Source organism: Coturnix japonica, chromosome 3 (genome assembly GCF_054131305.1).
Source record: "Coturnix japonica strain WE chromosome 3, WE-NBRP24, whole genome shotgun sequence".
NCBI lineage: Eukaryota > Metazoa > Chordata > Aves > Galliformes > Phasianidae > Coturnix > Coturnix japonica.
Window position 1 is genome coordinate 37,840,036 of NC_140665.1, and position 12,465 is coordinate 37,852,500.

Genomic DNA, 12,465 nt, shown 5'->3' on the forward strand with positions numbered 1-12,465 from the left:
TACTTGTTGTACCAGGCTAATCTGTTTTTCAACTGTTTGACTGCTTTTCTGCATGTCCTTGCATACTGGAGGTCTTTTTCAGAAGGTCGGACAACCTCTAGTGTGTTTGTGTACATATCTGTATTAAGAAAAATGTGTCTCTATTTGTTATCTCTCATTAACATAGCTTTCCCCAATGTATGTTTGAAATACTGTTGCTCTTAGAATTCTATCTTTCTGAGTTACTTGCATGCCAGAGGTTGATCAATAGGCACATTACGCTTTCTGGTTTCACAGCTATGAAAAACTTCAACTCATGTAAGCTACTGCTGCTGCTTCTCCCAAGTGTCAAATGCTGAAATAATATACTGCCTGAATCTGCAGTGTACAAAATTTGCATATTTGAGTACTCATTTTGATAATTAATACATGAGGTGTTCATTTTATAATTCAGTGGTGGAACTGAGGACCCTGTCCTTATCTGCTTTCCTAACTTAAGTTGCAAGGATGGTAAAAAGTAAGCTTACCTTAAATGTGAGGGCACTAATATGATCTGTTTTGCTTCCTACTGTTCAGTGTTATTGAATGGTTTTACTTGCACATAAATCCCTTGAAATGATCTAATGCTTATACATTCAGATTATTTGTTCTTTCTGCTCTGTCATTTGAAATAAATTTGATTGTGGATATCTACAAAGGAACTGCACAAAACTTCAGTGGTACTGCCTGAAGCAGATCACAGGCACAATAGCATGATGGTACTGCAAAACTCAGACGGTAGAATCATAGAATCCTTTGAGCTGGAAGAGACCTTTAAAGGTCACCTACTTCAACTCCCACGCTATGAACAGAGATGTGTACAGCACTATGAGAAGAGATTATTACATATCACCGGAGAACTTCCCAATGTAGGTTAATAGTAGGTGGTTACTAATATCTTGGCTGGCGTTTGAGCATTTTGCTGTGCATCTTTGTTTCCATTAAGTACCAAGCTTTGGTTTTTTTGAATGTGTGTGCAGAAACAGATGTGCTGTGGCTAACTGCACTTTAAAGAATACAGAGCATGGTCCACACAAAATCCCTATGTGAATATGTCCATCCCAACCTGGCAGTGCTTGCTATGTTGAAAAACAGATCTGAGTAGCTGCAAGGGAAAAATGTTCTTGTGGAATTTTCTTCCAAAGTAGAATGAAGAGCTACTTCTTGAGAAAAGGCCAGTTTTCTTTCCCAAGTGAAGCATTAGTTTTCATCAAGTCAACTGGAGCTGACTCCTCACAAGCTGTAGAAGCATTTGTCTGTTTGTATTACTTTCCAGAAACACTTTATAATTTATTTCATAGTAATACAATTAATGAGGATACCATTTGAGCCCATTTCCTTCTTTCCCATATCAAACTCCCGAGAAGAAAACAATACCGAAATCTCAAGCTTGTGCAAGATGATGTCATTATACACCAGCATTGATTTTGAAGTTAATAGAGCTGGTGTCTATTGAGAGCAATAGTAATGTTTGCTGACAGCAATTCAGCTTTGTGATGCTGAACTATTTGATTCATTTACATACTTCGATAGGTTCATATGGTGGACCTCTTGTTGCAATTAATCATTTTGTGTCTGGCAACAGTCAGCGTTAGGAGGCAGATGTGCTGTATGCATCATAAACTAGAGTTTAAAATAATTAAGGCCACAGAAATGGTTTTATGGTACAGAACTGAGAGCTTTAAAGAACTAGAGCAAAATGATTAGAATTGAATACTTCTGAGGGGGGAAAAAAAAACCCCAACATTAATATACAAGGTGCAGTTTCTCCTTCCTGCCGTGACATCTGAACTTTCACTTGAGATCTCTTGCCTGTATATGAACTGCCAGGCTGTATACCTTTTTAAAAAATAATGAAAAGATCAAGTTCATCTTCTCCTGCTTTCTTCATAATGTATCAGTTTTGTTATTTACATACGCAATTACTATAATATACAATATCCCACAAGTACTAAAAAAAACACCTCCATGATTGAAGTTATTTGCCAGTATAGATATTAAGTGCTGTGGGCTATTAATGTTTCTGGCCCTGGGCAAAAGGGAGGACTTCAAATCAATGAGTTAACTTCCTTAATTTACATTCACATCCATGAATAAGCTGTTGGGGTGCATTGTACTGTATGAAGGCATCTAGCTGAATGCCTTAGCAGTACTGTATGTCACCTGTGTGAAACCATTAATACTTTAGTATTTTCACCACTGGAAAATTCTCTAAACTTGTGAGGAGTAAACCTTGTAGGAGGAAGTAGACTTATAAGTATTTTTATTTTTCTATTTTTAGCATTTCAAAGTGCCACTTTAGAATGAGAAAATACTGTGCTTCTGAAATGTTTTCTGTTTCTCAGCAAGGTGACCCCCTCTTGCTCAAGCGATAGCTGCTGACTTCAAAATGAAGAAGAATTCTGAAGGCTGCTCAGCAGGTTGTGGTGTTCTGCAACTGAGCACTTTTGTTATGGATGAAGCAAATATTTTTTGGCTACTCAGATTTGGTGGTTTTTAAATGAGCCAGGTTGCTTAAGTGTAATGCTTCCTGAACACACATATATATATATGTGTGTGTGTGTGTGTGTATATATATGTATGTATATATAAGACTGTGTGTGTGTATATATATATATATATATACACATACATATATATATATATATATGACCATGCAGACTGAAACAGGTCATGTTTGAATTCTTTTATAGCCACTTATTTTCCTTAGAAAAATTAAATACTCTTTACCAACTCAGTAGCATTCTGCTGGGTTGCTAGGTACAGGAGGGAAAACTTGTTTTGAGTGGCCAGAATAACACTCCTTTCTTGTGTTTGTTTGTTTTTTCCACCCCCCACCCTTTGCTATTGTAAAATAGAGCAAGGAGAGCCACACGATGGCAGCAGCATCCTGCTCAGTAATGGAGCTTCAGAAGCACTGTAGTTTTGAGGGTTACTTCCCCCTCCCTCCCCTTCTGTTCAGGCAGAGATTTCAGGAAAATGCTTTAGAAGACTGGAGATGATGGAGCAGTAGATGCTTTTAAGGCATTAATTTCAGTAAAACTGCATTTTCTCAAAAGGCATCCCCAAGGTTGTTAACTGGTCTGTGCTCCTTTTTTTTTTTTTTTTTTTTTTATTTTTAATTATTATTTTTTTTATGTTGTTAGTACATTTCTCTTTACTCTAGAATGCAGTAGACTTACAAATTATCAGTGTTACCTGCTTGTTATTAAGATTAAATATATGTGTATCTGAATACAGAGAGGCAAAAGTGAACCAAGTGGATCCCATTCCTACACCTACATAAAGAAGCACACATGACTTGTAGTATTCATAGTGCCTGCAGTGCCTCTGATAATGTGCACTGCAAGGCTTCTCTCTCTAGTAGCTCACTTAATGATCATAATATGCTGCTCATTTTGTCGTCCATTATAAAACCAGGGGTCTTACCATTTTCTGTCGTGTTGATAAGTCAGTGCATCCAGCTATTCTGTTCTGTAAGCTTGAGTCCACTACCTTATTGCTAGGGGTGATATTGTTCTTTTTTTAGTTAAACAGATGCCAAAAAAACTCCCTAAATCCTGTTGTTTAAGTAGCAAATTGTGAACAGATTTAGGAGAAGTATCATCTCCAGTTTGCACTCCCCTCGGCAGTAACCATTAAGGGGAAGTTAAATTATGCATTCAAAATGAACTTTATTATCTTCAAGACTGTTGATTTCTTACCAAAATAAGTGTAGATTGCCTCTTAAGTTTTACCAGGTTTGCTCTGATTGGGTTTGTCACATAATCATTCAGCCTTAATGCTGCTTTCACTTTTGCATTTTTGCATATTTCAGTTTTCTGATATAATTTGGGTTGCTTTTTAGTTTTGAAGTTCTTCTTTTTAATTCTTGTAGCTGTAAGTCATCATCTGCCTAAAAAGACCATTTGTACTACCAGTGGGTTTGTCTCAGTGCCTGGTTACATAGTGATCTGGTCAGGTTTGTGCAGAAGGTTCTGCAGTGGAGACAAGTGAGTGGTGAGTGAACATACAGCAAGAGGTCTGTGTGGTTAGGTTTAATTATGACGATGACATGAAACGGCAGGGTAGGCGTTTTTGGTGAGAAGTAGAACTGCTGAGTTGTAATGGTGGTAGAAAAATCTCAGAAATGTGATTGAGTAATGGAGGTGCTATCAAGGAGCTGTGGATGCTTATTGATCCTGTACTTCAGTGTCACCTCAGGCAGCAGTGTTTCTACTGCATATTGACCATATTGAAAGGACATGAAGTTAGAAATTTCGGAGTTCCCATTATGTTGTTAGTGCTGGCTGGTTCTTGTACAACCAGATTACTTGGGTATCAGTTCAGTGAAGTATTTTGAATGCACCTCTGACTAATGCCAGGAGGTAGTTACTTGTTAGGTGTGCAAACTCTGAGCTTCACTCTAGTTCTCAGCCAGTGATGTTTGCCTTAGGAATGGGATTTTACAAATAGGTTTTTGCTATATTATTACAGCTGCGGGTATTTATGTTGCATATTGTTGCACTTTATAACCCAGATAGTTGCCTAAGAATTTGATGGGATCTTTCATGTTTGGAGCTCAAGAGGGAAGTTTGTCTCTACTGCCACTGTTGTGACCTTGCTTGCAAGGTTGCCTACCATAATTGAACTTTCTCCTGAATACAGGTTAAAGTAAAATTTAGCCAGACCCTTCAAAACAGCTTTATCGACCTGGGAACCTGTTATGATTTTGCGGCATGCCTTTGTAATGAATTCACCTGAAAAGGTATTCAGATTCAGGCCAGCAAGTCCTTAACAAAGGGTTAGACTTAGGCTGGGTTATATATCAATTGCTTGAGATAAACAGTCAGCAGTATAAGGCATATATACACATGTCATGTCAGACAGTAACCAGAGAGGGAGAAGAGAGATTTTTCCAGTTCTGTATAGTTACACTAAAACACTTTCAGTGTTCTATGATAGCTCGACTAGCCTGTGTGTAGTCATATTATGAGCTAGGAAAAAGTTCTTGGCTTTATGACGACTTATCAGTAGAGGGTGCTGTGAATCTTTTGCATTCATTCTGCATAGGTTGTATGTTTACCAAATATATTTTTAGTTATTAGTTTATTATTCAAAATGTAGTTCAATTATACCTTCACTTACATTACAGTATGGTTTACTACAGTAAATCTTGATAGCATTAATTTCATTCCACAAATGAAGTTTTTCTATTTAGTAAGATTCCATGTTATAATGTGATCAGCTCTGTTATGATGATTTTATGATTAGAGTGTGTTTGCTCCTATTTATGTATGGTAATAAATTTATGGAATCTTGTTTATAAGCTTACAAAAACACAAACACTGCCATCACGTTTCTTACTGGTATTTACTTTCAGTGTGATAATGTCATCATGACATTCAGCATCAGGGTGGTAGCAGGCGAATGTGAGAAGGAGGTTGTATGGAAAATCGGAGTAAGGAGGAAAAATAGCGTATAAGAGCTGAGGTGAACAGAATATGAGGAAAGAATAATAAGAGATGCGGAGATATAAGGTTGCTTAAATAAAAGGCATGGCAATCAGGCAGAGGCCAGGTGACAATCTTGTTTTTGGAACTATTGCTTTACTAACTCTGCCTTTCTATTTCCCATGCCCTAATTGCCTTGCCAGGTCCATAAAGTTCCCAGCATTTTCCCTACGGTTGGTGTCCCAGCTGTTTGCAACCTTTTCTGCCAATTGCTGGTTGACAGAGCTGTAAATTCTGCTGCTGAAAGCGAATGGAAAGCAGACTTCAGACTAACTGGGCTTTTCATTTATCTTCAAGTCTGATGGGAGGTTCTTGGAAAAACTCTTATTAGTAAAATGATTTTGATTTCTGAGAACTAATAGAGGAGTGTGCCAGGGGAGTATCTTGGCCCTTCCATCCATCGTTCTGCCAGTTCCATTCTTGGGAAACAGGTAAAAGACGTGGTCCCATTTAGAAATACTCTCAACTCTATTTGGCTTTTGTAGAAAGGGAGCTAAGGGCACAGAAATTTACTGAAGATTAGCTCTTCTTTTAAGAAGAAATGAATAAATGTTGTTCTATTTCATTACTATGTTTTGGGTCACATTTTGAGCAGGAATTTCCAATACAGAGTTCCTGCATACCCTGAGCTACATTTTCCTTTTTCCTACTATAAACAGGGAATGTCAGGGTCATACTTACAACAAGGAAGAGGACAGCTCATCCCAGCAAAACATAGTCCATGGCCTTCTTTCATGCTGAACAAAGTCACCCTTGAGTGAAGGAAGTTTATTACAATTTGAATACTCAGTGGGGTAAATTAATACTTAGAAATTCTGTGCAGCTGAGGCTAGACTAGCTTGGTAGGTAGCTAAAACAAACTTGGTATAGAGTTCATTTAGTGTGCTTGTGAGAAATGGAGACTTGTGCAGACAATGAGAAAAAAGCGATGTTTTTCTTCCAGAAGTTTAATTCGGTATTAGTGGTCTGAAAACGTGCCGTGCTGATATTTCTGAAAACAGCTCACATCAGGTGACTCTAAATACTTATTTTACTGAAGCTCAAATCTCAGTGTATGGTGAGATTTCTGAATTGTCACTGGGCAGCAAAATGCACTTCAGAAGTGTAGTTTATTGTAGATGTTCATCTTGGGATGAGGAAAATCATGATACGGAAGTGTCTGTTTCTCTACAGAGGTTGTAGTATACTGTGTGTCTACATTTGCATGCTAACTGCTCTGTGGGCCTGGACTAAGTTTCAGGTACGAAGTTGGAAGGCTCCTTGTCCTGTGAGCCAACCTGTCTTCCTCCTGTAATGTTTCAGGAGTAATATGAAAATGCTTCTTTTTCACACAGTCTCAATCCTTTCTCCCTTCTGTACGCAGTGAGATACAGTTCAGCTCTTCTAGTACCACCACTTCAGAGAGCCAAGAACCATCTTCCGGGGATCAGGCAGCAAGTGCTCTTCAGCAGCAGCTCCTTCTAATGGTAGCACGAAGGACCCTCTCAGAAACCTCACGGGTACATTGCAATATCTCAGTTTCTAGCATTTTGATAAACTGCTATACAAACAAATGCAGCAGACTTGTTGTGAAGACTATTCTGTTATTTTTTATTTTTTTATTTTTTTGCTTTTTTTGCCCAGTACTGCTCACTTATTTAAATTTATTTTATGCTGATAGATGCAGTTCAGATGCTTTCTACTTATACTAAGGAGAGTCCAGGAGAAGAGAAGTATTACTGGAAAGCAAGAGCACATAGCTGTTAGGATTTTAGATGCACCACCACATTTTTATAATATTACATTTTCTTTGGATTCGTTAGTATCCTAAAACGTTATGTCTGGTTTCTCTTCTCTGAATCAGGCAACCAGGCTTCTGGATGTCTGTTGTGGAATGTCAAAGCCACATCTCTCAATGCAGCTGATAAAAGAAAAAGCCCTCAGAGTTCATTTAAGATGGCAACGTGTGGTCATATTTGAACTTTACCATATTTGGGGTCTGGGACCAATGGCTTGAGGGTGTAATCTTGCTTTGACAGTTCCCTTTATAATAATGTTAACCTTATCTTTTCTTCTACAGCAAGTTCTACTTTGATATTTATGTTTAACCTTAAAATGTCAGTTAATTATCTTGCATCTTAGATTTTGAATAGAAACTTTAAACTGAAAGCAAATCATATAGAGAAATTGTTTTAAGTTAAAATCTGGTAATTGTCCGTTTGTTACAAATATCTGTTTGGACATAGACTTCTATCTAAAAGCTCAAATGTTTTCCAGATATTTTTAATATTGCAAATTGCCTGTAAATTAGAGAACAGTTATCACTCTTACTTCTGGGAGAACTGCATCATTAAGAAAGAAGTAAGGCATGTTGCTCAGGCTTATATAGCAAGTTCGTAACAAGGGCAGGCAGTAATTTCAGAATTTCCTGTTCTCTGATTTATTATTGAACATGAAATCCTAAGCCTTAGTAAGTCAGGAGTTTTGTCATAGCCTTCAGTGGACTTAGATTTTTTGGTCTGTCTCTGACACAATATAAATTTACAAAGTGAAGGTTTATTACTCCTTCCCCTCTCCCCCCCTTTTTTTTTTAATATGTATATGTGTATATATGTATGTATATACATGAAGCACTGTTGCACTTAGTGAGTAGCTCTGGACTGCTCAGAGTTTCCCAAACACAGCTCAAAAATCTGACTACAGCCCAAGTACTGTAAGTCTTGTGTAATCAACTTTATCCAAATATTACAGTTCCTCTGGAGCCAAAATGCTCACTTAGATACTCAGTTAAATGGATGTTAAAGTGTTCTCAGGAGTGAATAATCAGGTCTTCAGATCTTTTTAATGGATTCTGTTGCCATTATTCTTTTTTTCTTTTCTTTAGGTAGTTACAGCAAACAATTTTTGTTATGAAAATGGAGCTAATTATTGCAGTTGACTGAATTTCATGTTACTTTCTTGTAGGACAGAGAACCCAAGAGGAACGAAATTGTGCCAGAATTAGCAAGTGTAATATTTTGAAGTAAATTTTTGCATAAAGAATGTAGTTCAGCTACTTTTTAAAGTAATGATAGAAATGCTAATATGTTAGGTATCTGTTCTAGTTTCCACAAAATAAATAGGAGGCATTATTTCCAGTGCAACCTACGTAAGTTGAAGTGAAGATAACTACATTCTCATTATTCATGTCTGAGAAAAACAATTCTGAAACTTGGTATAAATTTAGCATTTTAAATACCTATATTGCTGGCAGCCATATGCCAATGTGGAAAAGTATTTTATGTATTTCTTGTTTGTTTTTAAAGCAACCCAGTCAGGACCCTGAAGAGTCTTCATGTTCTTCAGCACAACGGAAATTGAACAAGCAGTTTTACCGTTTTATTATATTCCCTGGTAAATGGATTAAAGTCTGGTATGATCGGCTGACCTTGTTGGCGCTGCTGGACCGGTAAGCTTTCTGCATCCAACTCTACCTGTATGTGGTGCACATCCCTGTGTGTCCAGAGCAGACCACTTGAGAAGAAAGAAGCAAATGTTGTGTTAGTGTCATATTCAAGTTGAGTAGAGAGATACTTGTTTGTTCAGTGTAAAAGAAAATATTTTCCTTTAGAGTTTATTTTGATGGTTCACACTACCCTTCATTTCCAAGAGTGACTTTGTTCCGCAAGCCTGGTGCCCACACGAACCAGTCCTTAAATTTGATGCTCTGCAGTTGGATCCAGTGATTTTAAGCTTTCTGCAGAAAAATTCAATATGTTGGTCAAAAATACAGAGGTGCCAGGCTCTTGTGAGTCAAGTAGTGCAGTCTTTAAAAATATATATACTAAAAAACAATGGGTGATATTCAGAATTGGATCTTTCAGACGCTCCCTCTGTTCTAGTACGGTATTATTTGTTTAGAGCAAAATTCTTTTCTTGGCATCTCTTTTTCCTGCAGTCCCTCAGTTTCATTCCACATCAACTCTTCAGACAGTACCCTTTGTGGTTAGACCTCATGTGATAGTCAGACTGACTACTTGAACATGTTAGACATGTTAGCCTGCATGCCTTATAGTCATTACTCACCTATTGCTAGTTGGTTGTTCCTTTTGGGCAAGTGTTAAACCTGTATTATTTGCTAGTACAGGCTCCAAAATAGAAATTTCAGAGGACAACTTTTATATTTTTGAAGAAATCAGACAGTATAGTCGGGGAGCTTAGGTTCAGAGCAGGTGCTTTTCTTTCTTAATTGCATAGAAAAATGTTTGATAATAAACCTTTGTTATATCCTGAATGTTAACATATTTTTCCTTCAGCTTCAGTGTTCTGATGAAACAGATAAAACAAATATAACATAGGATGGGCAAATATGGCCATTCATCTAATTCTTCATTGACAGATATTCATTAAATGATTGTCTTATTTCCTTATTTAAATATTTTCCTTTGTGGTGATGCACTTGCATACGTACAAAATTCCTCAGCTTTGGAATGTTATTTGGGAAGGGACTGAAGGGTGCAGATATGCACTGAAGCCTAGCATAGACTATGCCTTTTATTTGTCGATTTTGGCTGTCACAGTGTCTAAGGTTTTTGGCAGAGGAGTTAAGGTACTGTTAAATGTGGAGATGTAGTTTCAGGGCTGAAATCTCAGGTCTTTCAAATTCTGATAGCTCCAGTGTTGATTGTTTATACCAACTGCAAATGGATCTGCCTTGCTATAATGAGTATATAAATATTTTTATTATTATTACTCACACAGGACAGAAGATATAAAGGAGAACGTACTTTCTATCCTCCTAGTTGTTCTCGTTTCACTTCTTGGATTCCTGACTCTGAACCAAGGCTTTTGTAAAGACATTTGGGTTTTGTTGTTCTGTCTCGTTATGGCCAGTTGCCAGTATTCTCTCCTAAAGGTAGGAAACAAGTTTGTATTCAACTACTGAATTATCTTCTATCTTCTATGAAGGCAAACCCCTGTAAGCAAACTTATTTCTGTTTTATTTTCAGAGTGTCCAGCCTGATCCTGCTTCACCAGTACATGTAAGTGTTGCTAGAACAGGTTTTTCCGCTTTGTTGTCACATTTGTACTGTGTAACAGTTGGCTATTCTGTGAAACTAAGGAATAACTGGTTTGTTGTTTTCTGCGATTTATGAAAATGATACTGCCTTCATTTTAAATTACTGAATTTGATACTGCTGTTAGGAAAGGGCATTCTACTTTAATACTCAGTTAAAACAATGCATCTGGACCAATTTGCTGAAATTCTGTACTGTGGCATTGTGTTTTCTTTGCTTTCCTTGGGAAATGGGCTGAACACAGAAGTTCCAGATTAACAGGATCATCAGTTGAGACTTGAGATTAGAAATTGTTTTTTTTGTTTGTTCAGAAAAATATTATTTTGATTTATTTTTATCTGTTATTGCTTCTGTATTTCCCAATAATGACTAGCTCGTCAAATGGTGTAGATTCTTCTGTATGTTATATGTCACTAATTCATTGCCTGCGTTCTGAAGAAACAACCAACTCAGTGAATGAATGCAGACTATAAAGATCTATCTATATGGGTAGAAATCTGTATATTCTGAGAAGCTGAGCGGTGACCCTGGCATCTCTCTTCAAAGAGCCTGTTCCTTATCCAATTCTATCTCCATAAGACTGGTTTAAGATCATCAGCCTATAACTGTGACCTGACCCCTACATCTGTCAGTGTCTCAGCACTTCTGATTTGCAGGTCTTGGGATTGATTCCAGGGGTGATATGGTCCCTTTCTTGCTTTTACATCTTCTGCCCAGATGCTCATGTGTTTGTTTATTATTCCTTGCAAGTTTCTGAAGAACCCCCTTCTTCCCTCAAGGCTCCAGAACAGCATGTTTAAAACTGCAGGTCTGTTTGATTATTTTGCTTTGGCAGGGAGTAATTATTTTTGTCAGTTTTGAGGCTGGAAATACAGGCTGAACTTGAAATTGAGTTTATTTACAAGTGTACACTGTACATTGCACTAAGATGGTTTTCAGTGGATTCTTATTTTCTTTTCCATGTCAGTTATTATGGGGTGAACTTAAGGTATTGTCATTTGTAATACATTCACAGGATATCCATGACTGCATAAAAGCAGGGAAGGCTAGCAAACAGCAGCTTCTCTTACAGAGACTCAATCCATACATTATACTGTAGTATTTTAAATGAATTTAAATAAATATTCCTACCTTAGTGTAAAGTTGTTTTTTTTGAGTGATTAAAATCAATTGATCAATTCAGCTATGATGTGTTTAGACATCCCTTGAATCATAATCAAATAGTTCATAATTCCCAGGCATTTGTAATATTCACGTTTATTTAAACCAAGTAGCAAACCTTTAATCAAACTTCATTATAAATATATATATATATAGCCCACATTTTTAATTATAATAAAGACAAACTAACTACTGAAGTAACATCAAAATGTTTTTTGAGCAAAATCTGGGTTGTTTGGGTTTCAGACTTGAACAACAATAGTGTTACAATTGTTACGCACCATATTGAATATACCCTATTCTGTTTATCGTGTAGCAAACAGTACAGCAAAGTAACAGTAGATGATTACATCTTCCCAGTGCTTTTCTAAAATTTATTATGGAGAGTTTTTCTGTGGAAGGTTTTGAAGGTGGAAGATGAAATCAAAATAGTTTAGCTATCTCTGCCTTATATCTTACATCTTAGTATCAAATAAAATAGGTATTTGTAAATGCTTCCTTGAGCTATCAAGCACCACAAAAAATAAGACGTGTACTGTTACATAATTCATATGACTACATTAAAGCTAAAGAGAATAATCTCTCTTGATATTATATAAGGGTGCAGAAGAGCAGGGGAATTAATGAATGATCAGTACCACGTACATGAATGAAAATGCAGATTGAGATTTTTCAGTGTGAAATGAACTATTGGCAGCTACAGATTTGCACACTAAATTAATTTCTATTCTTGAATCTCTGAGTAGCCTTTAATGCCT

At 36.8% G+C, this 12,465-nt stretch overlaps 1 protein-coding gene across 4 annotated transcripts in view; it reads left to right on the plus strand.

Moving 5' to 3' along the window:
- Positions 1-12,465, plus strand: part of PCNX2 (pecanex 2) — a 132,847-nt gene that overhangs the window by 25,273 nt on the left and 95,109 nt on the right. For all 4 annotated transcript variants that reach the window (XM_015857877.3, XM_015857878.3, XM_085541299.1 and 1 more), the window contains 4 exons: positions 6,874-7,009; positions 8,795-8,937; positions 10,230-10,383; positions 10,478-10,510. In XM_015857877.3, coding sequence (XP_015713363.2) covers positions 6,874-7,009; positions 8,795-8,937; positions 10,230-10,383; positions 10,478-10,510 — 466 coding nt within the window. The remainder of the gene's footprint in view (positions 1-6,873; positions 7,010-8,794; positions 8,938-10,229; positions 10,384-10,477; positions 10,511-12,465) is intronic.